Source organism: Dermochelys coriacea, chromosome 1, assembly GCF_009764565.3.
Source record: "Dermochelys coriacea isolate rDerCor1 chromosome 1, rDerCor1.pri.v4, whole genome shotgun sequence".
Taxonomy (NCBI): domain Eukaryota; kingdom Metazoa; phylum Chordata; order Testudines; family Dermochelyidae; genus Dermochelys; species Dermochelys coriacea.
In genome coordinates, this window is record NC_050068.2 from 327,402,692 (window position 1) to 327,425,709 (window position 23,018).

Consider the following 23,018-nt stretch of genomic DNA (forward strand, 5'->3'; position numbering starts at 1 on the left):
TCTTACAATCTATGTTGTTTATAAAAGCCCTGGATTGCTGGTACTAAAGGGATTTATTTCAAGTTCTATACAAAATAATTTAGAGGTTTTACATCAAACTTCAAATCTTAAAACTGGGATAATGTGACCAAACTGACTGAACATTGCAACCTGAATTCCTCCATTTAATATTATGCCAATAGCTACTATGCAACTTTCTTCCTATCAATGTTAATTACCCTCACTGTTAAAAAACTGACATTTTATTTTCAATATGAATTTAAGCACATAGATTAGAGTTCAGATTCCTTGTAAAATTATATCTATTTTGTTTTTTAAATGAAAATGCAAAACCATTGAATCAATTTGTCTCCCCCAAAAAATCACTGCAATTGTGACTTTGGTCACTACCATTCAACATAACACATACCAAATTTTAATTGAACTGAGACATAGCCAAAATACTCCATATTTGAATGAGCCTGTGATCTATGATGATTGAATCGATTTTATCTGTTCATATTCCAGAGAATTAGGATAAAAAACAGATGAATCAGTCTGGTTATTCTTTGGAATTATCGGAAAATCTTGATAAACAATACCACTTATACTATGCTAAGGTATAATGATCTTAAATGTGCTTGTTGGTGCTGGCAAGTCCTTTGCAATTGAGAATTCCTATCATGAATGAAAGCAATGGTAACTTTTTACTTGGATTAGATGAAAAATGCCTTATGTGGCAAATTACATGCTTGAGACTTGGCTAGAGAGTTATTGCTGCTCATATTCAACACAGATGTATATTAGGTAAAAGAAAAAGAAGTTCTTGATAACTACCTAAGTGAAAGCACTTCAAACAATCAAGAAAGGCATTCCCAAATGTACTACATATCTATACATACTAATCTAATCAAACTATACATTAGTGCTGCATGCCACTTATCTACGCCCACGCACACACACACACACGCACACACACACACACACACACACACACACACACACAATTACCTTGCTTGCTTTTGAAGGACTCTTGCAAGTCTTTTGAGAATTATCTGGGGATGGACATTCAGTTGTGGACTCTGGATTTTCAGGATCAGGGTCTACAAACAGAATCACAGTAAAATGTAGCAATTTGATAAACAAGACTTTCGTAAACACTACTGAACAGTTTACGTTCAACTCCAGAGAACTATTTTTCAAGTTCTAAGTTATATGATGCAAGCGTGATACAAGGTCATCTGCTTACTGACCTTCCATTAGTTCAGTGAAATAAAGGACCTTAAGTTGCAACTGAGGAATGATATTTGAATGAGATGGTGAGTATGAACTACAAGGTGATTCTCATCCTACAGATGAAGCAGATCTAAACATAATATTAAAATGGCTAAGAACTATTATGCGGATTAGTTCAATGAATCCATTTTCTGGACTTATAGTAAGCCAACTTACCACTGTCCTTGTCTTTCCTATGATCACTGAGAAGTAAAGCTCTTTGATAACTTCGCTCCCTCACTTGTTCCACTGAAGTTGAAGCAGTCCTTTAAAAAACAAACAAAAAATATTCTTTACATTAAAGAGATCTAATTTCACATGTCAGGATGTATATAACTTAAACTCAAATATAGGGTGAGAGAGCAGCTGTTTGGGCAAGAATACTGTGTAGCATACTCACTTGTTCTTGTGCAGACAGTATACACGAAAGACAAAGAATGTTCCTATCTACAAACATGTAATCAGTTAATTAGGCTGTTCATTTTAATAGAGTCTCACTTCAAATATGGAATAAGTTCAACAATTTCTGCAACATGTTCATCTTAACAGAAAAGGAATTTAGCACTAACAGAATTTCTGTTTACATGAAGAGAACAGAGATCAGGATCTTTTTTCTTACTGTAGAAACTACATGGATGAGAAAGGGAAGGATGCTCTGTCACTGACATAAATTAGGCACCCAACATTGGTGGGCATTTCTGAAAATTTAGGCCTTGTTCTCTGTCATTCAGTTTATCCATTGGTAAAACAGAGAAGATAATATCACACAGGGTGATGTAATGACTAGTTCATTGTCATTTGTAAAGCAGTTCTGGAAGGTGCTACATGAGCACAGGGGTTTTTTGGCAGTGTCCAAGCCATATGAACTAGAGTTGAGAGCAGTGCCAAGCATTCGTAGGGGAAATGGACAACACTGGAATTCTTCCTCTGCGTTCTAAAACTGTTTTGATTAGTTATCAGTGAATCTACGGCATTACTCTACAGTAGTCTCGTTGGCTTCTGAAAAACATTTGGTTTCTTAAGTCTTGTAAGGAGGTGAGTCAATCATTAAGTAAACTTACCACATGAAAGGACCTAAGTGTATTTAATGGATCATTTTATATATTATATAAAATCAATTTATATTGATTATGCATTTGCTCATATGTGAGAGAGAGAGAGAGAGAGAGAGAGAGAGAGAGATCTATCTCACATACTAGTCAGCAATACATATGAGCAAATGCATAATCAATATAAATTCATATAGTTTAGTATGGCTCATCAAACTTTTGAATAATCATTTTCTGGGAAGGAGTGCAAAACAACGTTTTTGGCATACTAAGTATCCCTAATTTCTTTTCTTGAAACGTCCCTGATATTTGATTGCAGAACAAGGATTAACAAACAAACAAGGGGTCACAATGTCCCCACCAAATATGATCAGGATAAACAAAGAAAGTCCTTGTCAAATATTTAAGATTGATAGTATTGATAAAATAGATAAACACATTATATAACTTAGTGTATTGTGAAATCTTACATTTGGTCATAAATATTGTTAATCATTATTATGTAATGAATCAAAGAGTTGTTGATAGACAGCAGGGTGTCATCATGGGCATAAAACGGTATACGCAGACTTAAGGCTATACACAACAAAGGCAAAAACTTGCCTGTATATACTCAGCGAGATCATTGACCAAACATACCTCAACTGATCACTAGGGTGTGGCACTTTGTACCTATTCTGAAATAAACCTGTTCCTTGGATCTGAACTCTGGAGTCAGCCGTGTTTTTTTCTGCCATCACCCAGCAGTATTTGTCTGCCTTGCTAGGTTTGTACGGTAACCTGTAGGCCTGGTTGGTAGTCCTGAAAATATCCTTAAAAGTCTCTAATAATGCTTAATGGGGAGAAAATTAAGCAGCATCCAGTGTTCAGACTAATACTTCTTTCTGTCCGGTTTTCTCTTCCCCCCCATCCCTCTTTATTTCTGCAACCCGTCTCCCACAGTTCTGGATGTCTGGGCTGCTCTTCTATCTCTGCAGCTCTTGGAGGTGGATTCGTGTTTTAGCACCACATGATCTGGTAACACTCCCTCTGTTTCTGCTTGCTGCCAGACTCTGCCTCAACAGCAGCAGACAATAGCACTTTCTTTTACTCCCACTCATTCTATTTTAACTTTTCTGTCCAGTTTTTTTAGGCAGTGGAGGCAGTGTTCTTCCTTCTGCTCCCTGGGGCAGTTAACCCTCCCTGAGCCTCCACTACTGTCTCGGCAGCCAAGAAAGCAGTCGGTCAAATCCAAGTAGTGCTCTATATGTAAGGTAGGCTTCCCAGGTGGATGGTGAGTTGCACCCAGACTTCCGTCCGTAACTGCATTAGGTCCCAGAGCTACAAGTTGGACAGGCAAGTAAGGTCCTCTACCGAGCAAGGCAGCTGCAACTCCAACAGGGAAACAATGGACCAGGAACCCCAGCGCAGAGCAGGAAGAAGCTCCAAAAGCAAAGAACTCTGCCCACTCAACTCAGGGGATCATGCAGAACACTCCTTCCCGAGCCAATTTTTTGGAGTCTAACAAAAAATTCCCCCTTCCAAGGAATGGGACCTAGTGGGGGAGGATTCTGAGACAGACCTCTCGAGAGGGCTCCAGGCCCTAAGGAAGGCAAGCTACAAAAGGCCTCACCAAAGCTGCAGCAGAAACTAAAAACATTAAAAAATAAAAAAAAAGAAAAAGCACAAAAAATCCACGAGATAAAGTCCTCTGCCTCCGCCTCCTTCCCCCCTGAGGAAGGTGAGCTGTCTGGATTTGAAACCTGAGCAGACTCCTGAGCATAGAACCTCACCTCTCAAAATCCTCCCAAGGCTTCAACAGCCCTTCACTCCTCCTTCAAGGAAGTGATAAAGAATTACTGGAACAAGCATGTTAAAAAGAGCAATCTCAATAATGTTCAAGAACCAAAGGGCTCTACTGCTGAGTTACCAAAGGATGATGCACTTTAGCATCCTCCCTAGTGACGGAATTCTATCCTAAGGAATCCATGGATAGAAAGATGGGCTTTGAAGCCTTTTCTATCACCATCTGAGTGTCCCTGGCAGCTACCTAATTTTCAACATCATCTCCTTCCTGGCTGGAAGATCTCAAAGCCCTTAAGGACAGAGATCACCGTGAGTTTGGCTCCAATTTAAAGAGTCTCCCAAGCAAAAGCATTTATAGCTGATGCCTCAATGGATTCAGTAAGATTCTCAGCCCAAGCCATGGCTTCCAGCTCATTAGCCAGGTGCCACCTATGGCTCTGACCAGCGTGGATAAAAATTAGTGATTTTTTAAATTTATTTAAATATGTTTTTCTTTTTAAAAATAAACCTGTTTTAAATGAAATATGAATTTAAAACAAAATATGTTAAGGTCTAAACTTATTATAATCTCTTAAAACATTTAAATAAAAATATACTGACACCATGAGGCTATCTAAAACTTTAACTTAACTTTTTTCTATATAAAAGAATGAATCTGGGATGAAAAGTCTGACTTTTGAGGTCAACCATTATAAATATGGCATAAAAGGTCATGGGTTGCATTAAGGGCTTGACCCTTGGGGGGGACCCAGAGGCTGTGGTACTAGGTACGAGAGACTAGCAAAGTCATCACAGGCGTTGGGACCCGACCTCTAACTCCCAGACACACCATCATGTATCTCATCATAATCATCCACTGAGCTCACCTGAATGATTTCATATTCCTATTTTATTGCTTCTTTACCTGAGCTCAGATAAACTTAGTTCTCAAATTATGAATATTTAGGATTCCATACATTATGGAAACTTATTCTCCAGCTCATGGAGAAACAATGAAGTTGATGTACCCAAACCATTTAAAGGTGTTTTGTTTAATAAAAATAAATTTGATATGTTGTTTTGTATGTTTAATTAAATTCTAGTTACAATCCTAATACAGCTTGACGCTAAGAGCAAAAAGTTAATTATCTAGTAAATAACCAATATCATTCACCATTTTCTAATATACTAAATTGTACAACTAATCAGAATCTGAAAATATTGTTCTACCGCATCTATTCTTCATCCACTCACCCAGTTCAATGACTACGTAAAACAATCTCATCTGCATATGGAAGCGACAAAGTGTTCCCACACAAGAAAGGTGCTCTTGGTTCTTACTCCATCTTTGTCATTATACAGAAGTGCGGGGGGGAGGGAGGGGAATCACCGCAGTCTTCTGAGGTTTGTCTGTGGCAGGAAACATCACTGGTACCGAACACTCCCATTGGGCCTGTCCTCGGACCCCAGGGTTTTTACAAAAATGGTGGTGGTGATAATAGTGAGACTCAGGTTGACGGGAACTCCCCTTTTCCCCCTTCCTGGATGACATCCTGTCCAGAACTCCAGTGCAGTAAACAGCACACAGGGCCACGTCCCAGACAATGAATCTCCTTAAGGCCCATAGCTTCATCATCAGTGCCAAGAAAAGTTATCTGGTTACATCCAGAAATTAACTTTCTTGCTCTAGAACTGCAGATACGATGTTTCCAACTCCCAGGACTTCTGGTGTCCTGGATAGGGATCACTCCATGGTCACAATCATGCATCAGAAGTCTTCATCCTAAAGGTGTAGGACCATTCCACAGAACACGAGAGATCATGTACACGTTGTAATACAGGTGATCAACTCCTTACAATGGTGGTCAGCCCAAAGCAATGTCTGCAAAGGTATGGCCATCTGCCTTCCAGATCCTTTAGTCCTTGCACTTGAGATCACTCTGGAGGATTGGGGAGCTCACTTAGAGACCCAGACAGCCCAGGGAACCTGAAGCAAGGAAGAAATGGCTCATAGCATAAACTTAGAGCTGAGAGCAGTCAAACTAGCTCTGCTACGGTTCCTGCTCAACCTAAGGGTGAATCACATCCTGCTTCAATCAGACAACACTACTATAATCGCATATTTAAACAACCACAAGAGAACTATACATAGAAGCAATGGAAATAATGAGATGGGTGAAACAGTTCCTCCTTTCCCTCAGAGCACTCCACATTAAAGGGGTCCTGAACCAGCAGGCAGACTGGGTCAGCAGGTACAGGGTCAACAACTCCGACTGGTGTCTGAATCAGGAGGTTTTCAATCTCATTGGTCAGATGTTCAGTCTCTCTTCAACCGAGCTGTTCATGGATCATACAAACACAAAGAGCCTAAAATACTTCACAATGGAGACAGACCCCAGATCCATGGGGACAGATGCCTTATCGCACAGCTAGTTGTAGGGCCTACTCTATGCATTTCCACCCTTTCCACTACTGTGGAGGGTGGTCCAGAAAAGAAAATGAGAACAGACAGTGATAATACCGATAACTCCTTTTTGGCCAAGGAGACGTGGGTTCTCAGACCTGACAGAGCTGACACTAGAGCCCCCACTCCAGCTTCTGTAGAGATTGGACATCTTCTCACAAGGTCCTCTTCCTCACCTGGACCCAAAACAGCTTCAGCTAACAGCCTGGGTACTGAGAGCTCTGTCCTCCAGTCATTAAGACATTGCTTCATCTAGAAGAGTAGATATGCTAAAAGTGTTTTTCTCTACCTTGTCCAGATTTAACAAAAACCAAAACCACAGTGCAAAATCCCAGAACTCCAGGAATTCTAACCATTCAGGATTTCCTCTAAGAAAGGCACAGACCAAGGCCTTCAGCTCAGTACCATTGTGCCTCAGGTGTCTGCTCTTAGTACTGTGCTATCTGCAGGAGTCTCAGACTCCCTGGCGGATTGAGCAGTCCGGTTCGCCAGACATGTGCTCAGGCCACTCTTTCCAAAATGGGACCTTTCGCAAGTTCTGAGTCCCTTGATAAGCCATCTTTTTGAGTGTTTGACGTTAGAGACAGCCTTTTATTTATCTATTGCAACTCGTTTCTTAGTAGCTGTCACAACCACCAGGAGAACGTTGGAGCTGCCAGCCTTATCTATACAGGAGCCTTACTGCATGTTACATGAGGACAAGCTGATGTTCAGGACACCAGAATCCCTTCTTCTCCTAAGTAAATTCCTCCTTCCGCGCTTCCCAAGATGTTGCACTTTCTTCGTTCTGTCCAAAACCAAATGAAAAGATGTGGAACACCTTAGATGTCAGAAGAGTGTTGAAAATCTCTCAAGCACACAGACTCCACACAAAGATCAGGCTCCCTATTCGTGCCGTTCCACCCAAAATGCCAGGGACTCAGCGCTTCCAAGTCCTTCATCATGAGGTGGCTTAGACTATGTATTGTGGAAGCCTACAAATCATCATTGGTTCCTGTGTCAGAAGGGATAATGGCATGCTCCATGAGAGCCTTAGCAACCTCATGATTGGAACAAGTGAACATGTCCTCTGGAAATCAGTGAAACAGCCACATGGTCTGTAGCTAGCACCTTCATTAAGCAAGCACTACAAGGTGGGCCAACTATTTTCTGCAGAGGCCTCCTTTGTCAGGAAGGTGCTCCATGCAGTGGCTCGGAAACCAAGAGACTTTTGAGTGACTTCACAAAAAGGATGGTACTTCTTTCCTATCAAAGAAAGATTTCCTTTTTCCATAACCCTCCCTACCTCTGTTCATTGCTTGCTACTTCAGAGGGAGATGCTGAGCAGCAGAATGGAAAATTTCTTACCAATAATTTCCTTTCTGTTATCAGCAACTCCTATTATTTTACCCACCCTGGATGGTTCAGGAGTCAAGGGTCAGATATTAAGTGGAATGGTTACCATATGACCATCTTCCTTGGTCTAATGTATATATTTATTTTGTTATCTCTGGTTTATTAATGAGATTATGTAAGTTTTATAGTTTGGAAATAACTCATCTGGCAGCAAGCAGGAGCAGAGGGAGCAGGGCCAGACCAAAGGGTGCCAAAATATCAATCTGCTTCCATGAGCTGTAGAGAGAGGAGAGCACCCCAGAATTGTGGGACTATCTTTGCTGTTCTTCAGGTGCCTCCCTTTACATCCTAATACAATAATTTCTGCATGATCCCCCATTGCAAAGTTAATTTTTTTTAAGTACTCCGTTAAAAACCTGCCTAAAGTTTTGTGAAGTCCAGCTGTGAGAATTCTGCTGCTCAACGGGGCAGCTCTTCCTGCTCAGCTTCTAGGCCCATGGTCAACTGAAGCTTTGGGGGAACTTCTCGACAGTAGGGAAATGCGACGGAAGTTCTCCATTGTTGCTAACACTAGATCTAACACTTTACCTGTGCTAGCAACATTGGGAACTCTAATGTAGATTGGATGCTGTTCTTTCCAAAAAGTGTATTTAAAAAATACTCTATTTTATGTGGAAAGCTACAATCTTGACCTTTCCTCCTGCCATCCTATCTAGGCTTTTATAATCCATGGAAACAAGAAATACTGATTTGTTTCACCCTGGCTAAATAGGACTATTTACTAACACACCTCTTCACCATACAGCATTTTAAAATATTTAAGTGCTGAATAATCCACGTGCAAACTTTCAGTGACAGGACCGAGTGTGTATACATATTCCAATCACTTCCCTGAGGAATCTATTCTCTGTGATTGTAAGGAAAATGGAATTAAAATATTTGTTCAGTCACTTGAAAGAAAGGCTTCTGGTCAAAACTTATTTTTTATAAAGTAAATGCATAATTTATGGATTTATAAATAGTATCCCATTGCCTTAGCTCCTAAGTAAACCCACCGTAGCACACTGACAAAACACAAAATATCAAAATACAAGTTTGACAAAATTAGATTCTATAAAATACCCCCATATCTGTTAATGAAATAAACTGATGCTATGTAATATTTCCTAGGCACTCTACAAATTTAGAGTGAAAATGTAGCAGATTGCTTCTCCAATTGTCTATTTGGCTATGCAAACATATTTTCTGAACTTGCAACCTGTGCTAAATGGCTTACCATTGAGCTTCTGGTTCATTCTTCTCACTGGAAGAAGCTTCTTTAGTTGTACAGTTGTTGCCAGTTTCTTCCGGAGTTGTATTATAAACAGTAGTTGGCAATGGTAAAGGTAGGTTAGCAGTGTTATCAATTTGCTCCCCATTTTCACCACTGTTATACCCATCATTAGCACCATTGTTACTGCTTATACTTCCTCCACCAGCAGCATGAGGAGATACGGTAACCAGAGAAAAGCTGTCAGTCTTGGAACCACTTTTTCTAGCTTCTCGTTGTCTCTTTCGGTATTCCAATAAAGACACCTATGGAAAAAATGTAAGAGGAAAAGTTTACTTATTTTTCTTTACACACAGTTAACTTCTGATTGCCGATAAAATTAAATTGAAATAAAATCTACAGAGCAGTTCTCTTTAAATAACTTCATATAGATATACCACTTAAATTGTCTCTAAAATATAAGAGGAGGCAAGTTAGTAGGGCTAATGATACTTTTTTCTGGAGATTTACAAAATGATTTACTTTGTTATCTGGTGAATAGAAACAGGAGTACAGGCAGAGGAAGCATATATTTCTTACCTAGGAAAAGGCGGAGAATGGATCTGGGGCAATGAGTGAGAAGGTCCCACTAAGCAGAATCTGCACTGCTGGGGACTGCATTGTAAATACTGGGGACTTCAAGCTATCATATGATAGTGGTGGCCATTTTAAACTATTTTATTTTTCTGGTTTTACCCTGATGCATTTGCATTTAAAACAAAACAGAACAGCAGGCTGATAGTTTGTTCTGATATACAGCTGTTGCAAATCTTTGATTTGCAACATCCATGTTTGATTTCCATAACTTTCTTTTAAATAATGACAATCTGAATTATTTCCAATTCCTGCATTTTTGTTTTCGATTAACCCTTTTATATAAATATTATGTATAATAATAAATAAAATAATAATAATAATTAATAATAAAGGTAGAGATTCAGCATACACAACATTATTTGTCAAAACTGGTTTCATTTCATTACTGAAGAACATGATGTACATTATATTTCTTAATGTTAAAGGTTTTATATATATTTGTAACTTTCAGAAGTCTCCTTAAAATATAAATTTTTAAACAGACTGTTTTTTATGCTTCCTTCTCTCCAGGAGGAAAATCTGTACAATGCTGCTCTCAGTGTGCACCTTTGGGTTTGAAACAAAAAGCTGAAATACTGATATTCAGGCCTGGACAGTATTTTTATTCATTAAGAAATCAGCCTTCTGTGCAAGTTAGATTTAACCCCTTTATGCTTTCATTTCTATTATTGGTAACGTGTGCTGAGCCTTATCTTCATAAACCCCAAACCCAGGGAACAGAAGTGCCACAACAGAAAATGCATGAGATACTGGGGCAAATTCTCAGCTGCTATAAATTGGCATAGTGCCACTAAAAAAAGAAAAAAATTACTGAAGCTACACAGATTTACAACTGTTGAGATTCTGACCAACTGCATACACTCTCCCCCCCACGGCCAAGATTTAAAAAAAAATAGAAGCTTAAAATTAGTATCCTGAATCCATATTTGGGCACAACTGATTTTAAAAAATGTTGAGTACCAACAGCTTCCACTTAAGTCATTGTGAGAGAGGAGGAAGTGGCTGAACTATGAACATCTCCATTAAGTCTGATAAATAGAATTAGGGGTTGTCTACATATAGAGCACTGCAGTGGTGCAGCTCCACTGTGTCTGGTGAAGACGCTCTATGCCAATGGGAGAGCGTTCTCCCATCAGCATAATAAAACCACCTCCGCAAGCGGCGGCAGCTATGTTGGCAACAGAAGCTCTCCCACTGACATAGCTCTGTCCATACTGGCGCTTATGTTGGCGTAACTTATGTTGCTTGGTGAGCGACATAGGCTGTCTACCCTACAGTGCAAGTGTTGCCTTATCCTTCTTCATGTGTTTACTGTTTTGTAAATTAAGAGAAATGGTGGGAAATTAGAAAAGACTGTGACCAGTGATATGATAAGGGACCCATCCAAGGGAATTAAGGTCACTTTATTTTGAAAAAGATGGATAGCCTCAGCATTTAGTTGACTTGCAAACCGTTTCAATGGTGAAGGCCTCATACTTTTCCTATTAGAAAGGATATGAAGACTGAGGATGCATTCTACCTGGGGAGGGAGTGAGACAGGGCAAGATTAAATGCCTTGTCTTGCCCTGTCTCACTCCCTCCCCAACCCCCACACTCGTATAAAATAACTAAATGGAATTCAGATACTCATTTTGCTTAAAGCAGTCCTTTAAATAGACATGGTTCATCTTTTGAAGAAGCTAATTATACAGTAGAGGAGCTTGAACAACATTCTCTGCATGATAACAAAAGGAATGGTCTTTATCTCGGGTGACCAGATAGCAACAGTGAAAAAACGGGAGGGGGGAAGCGCCTATATAAGTAAAAGTCCCCAAAAAATGGGACTGTCCCTTTAAAAACAGGGACATCTGTTCACCCTCTCTCTATCCATAACTGAGCTTTGTATTTTCTCCCCATATGGCACAATTCCACCACAGCCAGAGGGTTTCTGTAGGTAGTGCACCAGTTGATCTTCCCCAAAGTTGATTTGCTTTCCAAAGTAATTTTTCACCATCTCTCATTTTCATACTTCATTTAACAATATTTGATTCTTCAGACAAGATCCCAGTTCCTTGACGTAAGAGCAGTATAACTTGTGCCAGAACAAGAATAGTTCTTGAGGGTATACTCCATTTTCTTCATCAGGAAGAAAAGGTCAGAAATGTATTATGTTCTAGAGCTGATGGAATCACAACATGTGTAAGAAAACTGCTTTTCTGGACAGAGACCCTATGCTTACCATTCATTGTAATGTTGCAGCATCTCTATTACCATAGTATACGAGTGTCTCAGTCTTTAACGTGCTTCTCCTCACAGGACTCCTGTGTGTTAGGGAAATCATATTCCCATTTATCAGATTGGGAACTGAAGCACAGACTAAGTGAGTTGCCCACAGTCATACAGGAAGTCTGTGGTGCAGCATGGAATTGAAGTGTGGCCTTGTGAATCCCACTCTCGCACCCGAACTACTAAATACTCCATATGTCTAACAAAAGTGTAATTTCATACATCAGTCCAGAATGTGGTAGCTGTTTCTTCAGGTTCACCTATAGTCACAAACACTATCAATACATGGCCTCTTGGTCTTCTAGCTGCGTCCAGAGCTTTCACAAACATTCTGTTAATGATAGTAGCCAGTCTCAAGGGCCCCCGAGCATACACGTACTTTTGCCTAGGTAATATGTTAATCCAGACTTTGTTCAGCAAAGCAGTTCTCTACTCTGAAGATGCTTGTGAATTCAGAGATCTGAGAGCTTGTCTAAGCATGAAACTTATTATAGATATGGTTTTAATTTAAAGCAGAATAGTTATTCCGAAATAACTCCACATGTGACACTTATTTTGGAATGTGTACATATGGAATTACTCCAGAATAACTCATGTGGACAAACCCTGATCTGAGATGCACATATAACAACTTGGGAGTGGAGAGATATATACTAGTAAGGAAAGACTTATCAAGAACTCCTTCTATATACACACATTATTAGGCTCTGTTTCCATTATTTGGAACTGAGTGTTTTGTTTAGGTGTAGTCTCATCTACACATGAGGAAGATTCAGGATTACTGCCTAAGGAATACAAGCATATCCCAAGCTGTGAACAGTAAAGTGTGGATTCTGTAATCCCATCAATTCTGATGTCAGAGGTGCAATCTGACCAGTCATCCTCTAGAGAAGCGTCCTCAAAATTCATGCAAGTCTTCTAGTCTGAGAATTCTCTTTCAACTGGTGTTGAAGCTGAAATTAAGCATACATTTTTCTAGTTTTGAGGCCCTTTCTCTTGACCTTTCAAAAGGAAACCTTGAACTCCCATGTTGTGATACGATTGACTAACATGACAGCAGTATCGTAGATAGATGAGAAGCTCCATCATCCATGCAGAAGTCATTTCCTGGATTGGCCAGAATCTCTCCTAACCTCTATACTCCATGTAAGCAATCAATAACTCAGGTAGGTATTAGAGAACCTGTACATTTGGAATAGTCATTTGCAGTTCAAAGGTATAGCTAAATATTGCATTTGGCAATGTGTTGAAGGCCAGTTTTCACAACAAAATGCACTGTATCCACGGAAACAATGGCCATTCAAGATAATACCAAACATCTAAGGATTTTCTTGTTCTAGACTGGTGCAATCTGTGGTCTGGAGGTCGTTGTACCATATCATGAAGTACACATGGATAAAACCACTGCAAACTGGCTGCTTTAAGACATGACATCTTGTCTTAGTTTCTTTAAATTTTCCTTTGGGAAGAAGTTCCCCTATGGAGGGGATAAACCATATCTTTTGCTGATGCCACCTCAGTATGTACTATCCTTTGGTTCCTGCATTTGGTAAAAAAATTTAGGAGTCTGCACAATGAGCTTCTTGCCCATGTCTGGAAACTCTTAGGCTGCCACAATAATATTGAACCAGTGTACATCTATAACTAATTTGATCTTAGAAGTAAGGTACTTAACTTGACCCCTATTAGTATGCTTCTACAAAATGGTCTTAGATGCCTCGATTCCAGTTTGGTAATTACTTTTCTCCTCATGGTTTCAAATTTATTGGACAGGAAAAGATTTTCCTGCAGTTTTCTCTCAGGATACTCTTCCTCAGTTTCTACGAATTCCTCTCTTTTTTGATACAGAAGGAGGAATAAAGAAATCTGATGTTTCTTTGATTTCTTGTTGTGCTCTTTGGACTTTTTAGCCCTCCTTTGATTTCTTAGCTTTGGTGGGGGAAAGAGAGGAGGTTTGCAATTTTGTTTGCTTTTCTTGGAAATTTCTCCTGTGAAACTACATTTTCTTTCTCATCAGGAGATGAGTAACTGGTATGGTTGACATAAACCCTACACTACAGTACTTCTGAGAACATTCCTCATCAGTGAGAGGAGGGGGTAGGAAATTACAACTTTTAAAGTATGCTGAACACTGATTTTAGGATTGTGGATGGAGCAGAGAAATCCTTTTGTAGCCTAGCTGGCTATGCCTGGATTTAAAGACAATGAGGCTCACTTAAGCATCAGATGAGGCTGAATGGCAGAGTAGGTGCAGGAGTTTATAGCTCTTTGCTTCAGCTGAGATCAGGTTCCTTTCCTCCTTCTGCAAGGTGCCTTGGAAGGAAAAAGGGCTGCAGTGACATGACTGGGAACAACCATGCCTATGAGTGTCAGAACAACACAGCTCGCCTTCAGTATCTAGCTGCAGATGCATCTCTCAATCTGAGCACAGCCTGGATTTGAATTTCCTTTACCTGAGCTGATCTGCCATGTTGGAGGGGGTAAAAAAAAGAGAAAAGGGGAGGGGGGAACCCTGTTCATTACTGCCACAAGAAGTTTGAAAAAAGGAAGAGGAAGTCTAGAAGTGCTACTGACGATGGGGGCAGCACTTCTGACAAGTTGCCAGGTGAGAGAGACAATCATCCCCAGTGTTCCTGTTCCCCATTCTGTAATGGGAGAGAAGGGTACCACTCAACATAGTAACATCTACTGAAGACATTATGCTGGAGATTTTAGTGCAGGTAATGGCTGACAGTTACAAATGGGCCTATAGCCATACATACCCTAAATGTACTGTAACTGTTTCATTTAAATATTCTTTATACTTCAATCTTTTTTAATAAACTAGTACTATGAGTTTCTTTGTTTGCAACATATGATTTTTTAAGCTGACAGAATCCCTTCAGCTATAGTATTGTGATATTTTGGGATAGAAGCAGGTATATTGATTTTCAGGTATGAAAATTAGAGGTTCCTTTTTAAAAAGGTAATCTGTTAATCATATAACGAATATAATATCTGCATTGTAATACCTGTAAAAACTGATAGAGAATAAATTTGTTTTTATTAATGTGGTTATTTATTCTCATAACAGTTATGCATGTATTGGACTATATAAAATAAATCATGAATGATGCTTAAAGTTGTAACCTTTTTCTTTTGTGGAGGATTCTGGGGTATGCAATTTCCATCCATCAAGATGTCGTTACTGATAGTCCTTCCAAAGCCAGATGCAATTCCATCTTCTGAAGTACAAAAAACAGATGCTTCCATAAATATGCCTCTTGCATCATCTTGAATCAGGCACTTTGATTCGCTTATTCTGAATCCACCTCCTACTTCCAATTGATGTGAAGGAGTCAAGTCCCTCAAATTAGAATTCATTGAAAAATTTACACCTGTCCTGTCTGGGCTTTTTACCCATGTAGAATAAATTGTACCCCGACCACACTGAGCAGTTTCTAGTTGGCTGTTAGAATCAGTCCTATCATGTGAGGGGGCTTCCAAGTTTTTATGCAGTGTACTTTGCTCAATTACTTCGAGTCCCAACTGAAGGTCTGATACAGATTCCTTTTCTCCAGTGCACTGCCTGTTGACATCGGTCCTATTCCTTGGACTAGAATATCCAATAGTCTTTATTTCTTGCAGGCCCATTTCTGTCAGACTGGAATTTCTGAAAGAATTTAGTGCTAGAATTGTGGATGATCTGTCATATCCCTGCATGGAGAGGGGGAAAAAAAAAAATATATATATATATATATATATATATAGCAGATATTGATTATTTTTTCACAATATAATTTTTCTTCTTATACTACTACATGTAATATAACTGAGATTTCACTAGTGACGCATCCTTAAAGCAGAATTAAATCCCTTTTAATTATGGAAACAAATTATTTTAATCAGAATTAGACCACTTACTCGCAGAGGGCACATTTAAGAGCCACGTTCAAAATGATGTGTTTGTTTGTTTTTTAATGCCTTCCTTACCGCCGCCTTAACACATGAACATTTAAGGAGAGAAAAACAAATCTCATGGACAGGCCAGTTTAAAAAAATAAACATTTATCATGTTTCTACTTTTGCTACATATGTTGATAGATATAACATTTTAATCAAATGAAGATTTCTGAATTTGTTTGCAATGTCAAAATACTGGTGTTATATTTTAGATGTCAGCTCTTATGATATAAAGAAATCTCAATAGAAGCAGGTTCCTGGTCCTAAAGAGCTTAAATGACATATGGCAGGCTCCTTTCCAAATAGTGCTTCACCTAACAAGAGCCAGAGGGTTCCCTATTACCAGGCGTGCCGACAGGGAGGCAGGGATCAATTGCGCAGGGGCCTGGTAATTTAAAGGGACTCAAGCGGATGGGATTGATATGTATTTTTTTAATAAAAATTAAGATAAAAAAAAAGAAATCCGGTTTCCTGCTGCTGCTACTCTCTACAGAGCGCCATCACTCACTGTGACGGTAACAGTTTGCCAGAACGCTGCTGCACCTGCTCATCTGGCAGAACGTCAGCAACAGCAGCCTGGGAACCGCGGAGCTTGCTGCTTCCTCTGGCTGTCAAGAACTGCTGTGCCTGCCGTGCTGGCTCTCTGGCTACAGGGCAACTCTGAAGAGGAACAAGGTCCCTCTGAGCTACCAGATTTCCTCCCCCAGGACTACAGCTCCTTGCCAAACACAAGCCAGCCAGTTTAGCCACCCAGTCGAGCCATCCTAAGTTTCCCCCTTCGCTGCCACTAGCACTGACTCATGAGCTGCTATCACGAGCACAGGATGAGGGGCCACCTCTACCACTCAGCCAAGGACCAAGGTGCAGGTTTTCCCTCGGCCTTATCTCCTCAGAGATCTCCTGGTAGATTTGGCACATCATGCCTGCTGTCTCCTCATTGCTCTGGCTGATGATGTCGCACAGCACCAGAAACGCAAGTACTGTATTGTATATTTTAACTTTGTTGGTCATATTCAGTTACACCTTGTATATCAGTTTTTTCCTTGTCTTTTACACATGAATCACATGAAAGCTTATGCTCTAATAAATTTGTTAGTCTCTAAGGTGCCACAAGTACTCTTGTTCTTTTTGCAGATATAGACTAACACAGCTGCTACTCTGAAACCTGCAATTAGGTGTTTAATTAGCCTACTTGATACTTTAGGTGTTTTCTTACTTTGTGCTTCTTTAAATGTTTTATATATATTAATTAATATAATTCCATAATGTATTTATTTAATTGAAATATATAATTCAAAACAACAAATTCTACATCTTATATTTAGGCTCACAATTTGTTTAATACTGATGCTGTAACTGGAAAAAAAAAGTTCAAGCAACGCTACAACTTACACATAGAGGTTCTAATGTGTTCTTATAAATAGGATAAAAAGTAGTGTCAAACCTCAGCCATCTCTTTCTAGAGAGGCCACTGACTGTTCTGCTCTGGGGCCCGGAATTGCTATCGGCAGGCCTGCCTGCTATCACTGACATTCTAAATGTTTTCAGGAGAGAAATGCCATTTTAGGCATCATAGAAGGCTAGTAATTTAAATCTTAAATCAGACACAATACCACCTTATGTAAAAACTAGCTACATAATTAAAATTATACAAGCCCTGTGTCTAAAAATAACCAGTTATAAATATGAAGTACTTGTTTAAATGAGCTTTACAGTTCATATATTCAACTGGCATGAAAATTTGATAACCATGTTAATTCTAACCTACAAGATGTACTTAACAACAACACGCATCAGTGAATAATTTTTTCCACACATTCAGAGGTACATTTTAAGTCATTTTTAAGACTCCCATTAGAATATACAAGGTGAATTTCTCAAGAACTGCCTTTAGCTGAATGTGTAAGACATAACAGTATTAGAAATATGTATAAATAACCTCTACTGATCATTTCTAGACATTTCAGTGCTTAGGGTTTTGGAATTTTTTTAATATTAACCCTAATTAATTATGTGTAAGGATTGATTATTTCACCAACTTTAACTCAAATTTTGTTGCTGGTAATCTACAGAATAATGCACTGTTTAGGGTTGTCTTCTTCTGAAAGAAATTTCATTTATGTCTTCTCAAATGTATGGATCATGTTGCCCTCTAGTGCCTGTAGTTACAGAGGATCTAAGCTCTCAGTGGGACAAAGAAAGGAGGAGCAAATGGAAGGGAAGTGGGAGAATGTGGAAGGATGGGAAAAGAATTAAGAAGGGGGAGCAGATAACAAGGAAGGGATAAATAAAGAGAAAAATTGGGAATGTGCAGTGCAGAAGTAGACAACCTGAGCTTGAAGAAAAATTACTTGCCACATTTTCACCAATTGACTAATTTCTGGTTTGTTTACTATTAGTCTTGCAAAACGAGATTTTTCTGCTAATGAAGATGTACAGATGAATCAGCTGACTTTTCTACAGTTTCTCACAAAGATTCTTACCTCTTGACTGTAAGCTCGCCTCTTAATTTCTGGGGAACTGTCAGGTGAGGAAATATTCTGCACAAATAAGAAAATTAGTAAGATTCAAGTTCAATCTTAACATAGGGTAACAAAGAAATATGAGAAATAAGAATGAAACAACTTAAGTTTCCATTCTTCAAATTTGTGTAAGAAGTGGTTTCGTTTCAATTTAATGGCATAAAAGTAATTGTTCAGTAACTGTTGACAATAACCACAACATACAAAAGTTACCAGGCTATTAATTATATATTACAATGCAACATATAGAAAAGCACATCTCTGCTTCAATACTGTTGACCCTTCATTCTTTTCAGATTTTGAAAATAAACTAATATCCAGATCTTGTTGATAACTGTACAATTTTTAGGCCCTGATTTTGAAATAAGATTTGTGCAAGTGGATGTGCGCAGAGAAGTAAATGGGGCTCAATACAAGCATAAGAATTCACCCAGATGGTTCTGATTGCTGAACCAGGGCCTTTAACAGTAACTTACAGTGTAGTCCTTATGAGCAATTTGGGGTTTATTACATGGTACTGGTAAAACATGCCAGAGGTATGTGATTTATAAAGGTCTTATAAATATAATACGTTGCACTCTAACTGCCCCTTTTAGACCCTGCTGGCGCACACTAAAAATCCAAACTAGGTACCTTTTAGAGCATGCCAGCAGGAACTACATGGGGAAGTCAGAGCACAACATGTTAGAGCACTTTACAAAATCATACCCCTCTGGTGCACTTTGCTGTTCCAGATAAAGAAGACCTTATGTTCCACGAACAGAAACCAAGTCTGATAATCTAGGTGCTTAAAGCAACTGGCTAATGAGTTTTAAGTGCAAAACAAGACAGTAATTACATCAGAAAGTGTCTTATCTATAAAGATGGGGGGGAGGGGGGAGTACATATTCATGTTCATCTGAAAATCTTACCTCAAAGTGCATGGCATTTCCATGTATACATGGAGTCACAGGGGTAACTGGTGAATATATGGGTTTGTAACCATTCCTACAAGTTTCATCTTCTGCTTTTATCCTAGGAGGAGTAGCAAACAATGATGGGTCTGTGGCAGTGGTATCAGCATGAGTTGGCGTGGCATATGGAGAAGGAGTAGGTGTGGAGGTTTCTGAATAAGCGGAATCCAACAACTGATAGAGTCTTCGTTTTTTTAGTGGTGTTGTTAGATCTATATGTTAAATAGAAAAAAGAAAGACTAGGAAACAATATTTTGCTGATCTGAGAGTCATTCTTCCTCATTTTGTAAAGACTTGGGCATGAAATAAAGTTATAAATACAACATATTAAATCAGTCAGGCAATCAAATTAAAGAAATGCCTCTCTCATGAAAAAGGTGTTAAACATGAAAAGTCAACTATAATCCTAACAAATTACTGAAGGCAGCAGACTTTAAGAACTGAAATTTTCAATATTAACTAAAATGATGGAAAAACATTATAAATTACCAAAGATACAAAAACGCATCAGTTACTACATCATGAAAATGAAAACTATCAACAAGTTTGTAACTTTAGATAGGAGACATTGCACACAGACTTCATATCCCAAGGTTGCTTAGTTTCACCACATTCTCATTAAATAAATAATTTTAAGACTAGGTAATTTTTCTGGGGGTTTTTTTGTGCAACCATCTCTCCCATTGAAATTAATAGGAATTTTGGATACACAAAGACTGCAGGAATGGGTCTATAACCTGAAAAATAAGTCTGAGCAGATCAATATGAAATACTTCCTCTAAACCAGTGCTACTCAAAGTGGTGATCCGCAGACAAGTGCCGATCTGCGAGCCATCAGCTGCCGATCTGCACACACATTGGGAAAAAAAATTGCTGGTCCCCCACATCAGATAGCTTGAGAAGCAATGCTGTAAACCATATTTTCCCCCAGTGAAACCCTTAAAATTCCAAAGAATAAAAGATGTCCATATATATGTGTAAATTTACACTAGCTGGAGTAATAAACTATAGTACACCACAAATTATTTTCATCCCATATTTCAAGTGTTCTAGTATAACAAGAACAAAGAAAAGAGTGCATAATACTCAATATTAAGGAAGATTTTCCTATACTGTCCACTAGAATATTTGTTGTTTATATGGGGCGTTTATAGTTCATGTTCCTCAGTAATTTAAAAAAATATTAAGCCACTTCAAAAGGTTAAGATGTCTTATAATATTTAGGTGTTAAAAACTTCACCTGGTAAGGAACAGCTGTCATTCAATAATAATGGACTTTTATTTTCACCATTGATCACAGGACTTCTAGATCTTTCTTGAGATGGAGAATTAAATCTGTCTATCATTGTTGAGTTTTCTTCTTCCAAAGCTTGCTTCAACCAACGCTGTCATAAAAAGAGAGAACTTTCAAAAATTAGATGTAATTTCATTTCTAATTGAAACCAGTTCTGAACATGCTACAGACAGTAGAGCAAGTTCCAAACACTGCAAGTTCCAACACAGGATTCATGCTTACAAACAAGAATTATGATTAAATAAGAGGGAGTTGGGAAAAAAAGAAAACCCACAGAAACAAGCAATTTGCCTTTCGTTTTAAAGCCAAGTTAAGTTAAAGGATTCATTACCTTCTTGCAAGAGCCAGTAATGTTTTCCATGGGTTCTTTTCTCCTCCTTTTTTCTGAAAGGAATGGTGAAGTAAAACGAATATAGTGCTTAGGAGTAGAATATACATGTGGACTGTAAGTGAGACCTGGTAAAGAATTCAGTTGTGTAGCCAGAACTTCAGGGTCTGTAGTTATACGCAGAGGCCTTTCTGAAAGGCTGTCTATAGGCTTTCCTGTCTTCTCAATCTTCTCACTTAACCATTCACTGACCAAGTGCTAAAGAAAAAGGGGAAAATGTCAATGAATATAAAGTTATACGTAAGAAATTGCTAAATGCTGCTTACAGAATGGTTTAGTATCTCAACCCTTCTGCATTTGGTAAATCATATATGCTTTTTGGCTCATACAATATATTGATATCTAGTTTTCTGGACTGTAAACTTACAAATCTTTAACATCTAAAGTATAGATCAGCTTGCAATTTCTCACTGATAATTTTCTTCACACTCCCTAAAATTCTAGCTAGCTTGTATGTTTCTTACCATCCTTGACATGGTTCTTTTTTTTTTTTTTTTTTTTAAATCAGCCACATCATCAGTTTATGTTTGATTGTCTTTTTCATAGCGAGTATGAATGAAATGAGTTTTCATTTACAGAAGGCATTTTACATGTTAAAGTGGTGGGTGCAGTTTGCTTTTTCAGCAGATTCTGTTAGTAGTATATAAAGGTTCATTAATTTATCATCCAGCAAATAGGTAGACTGGAATGATACTAAATCACATAGTTATTTTAGCCTAACCATAAATCTGTCTTTCTACTGATGGTAACTTAAAATGTTCAATTTACATTTCATCAAAATTTGGAAATTGGTTCTTCATTTCCTCTATTATCCTCCCATCCCATCTAATAACACTGAGTATGTATTCAGTTACAACATCAGCGCAATTACATACATGTGCAAACTCATGAGGCCACCTAAAAGGCCAAAGATCATCATAATAAAATGCATAGTTTTGATAACTGTTGAAATAATTCAACACAAAAAGATCTAGATGTTAAATACTGCTAAACTAACAAAGTGGAATTGTTTACATGATTTTGAACTAGGACCATGGTGCTGGTTCTTTCAGTAATATTCTTGAAAATTTTATGTCAGATACTTTGTTAAATTCCTACTGTACTTTTTTTCCCCCTGTTTGTACAGCATCTGGCATAATGAGGTCATGCTCCATGACTGGGGCCCATAGGCACAACAATAATATAAATAATCGTATCTGCTGTGAAGTTGTATAGATTGAATGTTCTTAGGATCATACATATTTTGATTCCAGAGTATATTTCAAGACTAACCCCCTGGCACTCTAAGCCACTAAGCATGGGAAAATGCTTAATGTGTATAGGTCTTCATTGTCAGATTTCGTTAGTGTCCTGTCTTTAGCTTAATTTATTTTCACTGTTCAGCTTTGAATATATTCCCCTCCTCCCAAAAAAAACCCAAACAAAATGTACTCTAAAAGTCGAAATACACCACTAATGGCACTTTCTCCAAAGTGGCTTCTCCACATATATAGAATTGCAAAAGACCCTAAGTCCTACAAGGGGATTTAGCTCCAATCACAGGAAGCAAGCAGGCTGAATTCCAATACATACATCACTCTTTTCAATAACTTCCAAAAGTGTTGCATTTTGTTCTCCAACCTGTATCTTTAAGTCTGAATGTACTGAATACATTAGAAAAAAGTTCTAATTACAAAACAAGTTTTGATAAACTAACTGATTTATTAAACAATGGGAGCATTAATTGTCTCTGGTCACCACTGGTGCTTGCTGGGGCACATTTGAAAATCCTACATGGCACCTATCTGCTGCATCTTTAGCCACCTAAGTAGCTTTGAAAATTTGGACCCATGTTCTTTAAATTTTAGAATTAGTAGATCTTATCTTCTCCCACCTGTTTTTT

The 23,018-nt window shown here is 38.4% G+C and overlaps 1 protein-coding gene and 1 long non-coding RNA gene across 4 annotated transcripts in view; both read right to left on the reverse strand.

Moving 5' to 3' along the window:
• KMT2E (lysine methyltransferase 2E (inactive)) overlaps positions 1–23,018 on the reverse strand; it is a 114,964-nt gene that overhangs the window by 2,645 nt on the left and 89,301 nt on the right. For all 3 annotated transcript variants that reach the window (XM_038401030.2, XM_038401020.2, XM_043497241.1), the window contains 8 exons: positions 21,080–21,334; positions 20,695–20,839; positions 19,413–19,666; positions 18,463–18,519; positions 15,167–15,733; positions 9,143–9,441; positions 1,432–1,520; positions 991–1,082 (listed from right to left, as the gene is read on the reverse strand). In XM_038401030.2, coding sequence (XP_038256958.1) covers positions 991–1,082; positions 1,432–1,520; positions 9,143–9,441; positions 15,167–15,733; positions 18,463–18,519; positions 19,413–19,666; positions 20,695–20,839; positions 21,080–21,334 — 1,758 coding nt within the window. The remainder of the gene's footprint in view (positions 1–990; positions 1,083–1,431; positions 1,521–9,142; positions 9,442–15,166; positions 15,734–18,462; positions 18,520–19,412; positions 19,667–20,694; positions 20,840–21,079; positions 21,335–23,018) is intronic.
• LOC122456701 lies at positions 3,038–9,135 on the reverse strand. Its single transcript, XR_006275706.1, has 2 exons — positions 6,630–9,135; positions 3,038–6,054 (listed from the first exon to the last, which is right to left on the reverse strand). It is a non-coding gene; the product is annotated as an uncharacterized LOC122456701 (long non-coding RNA).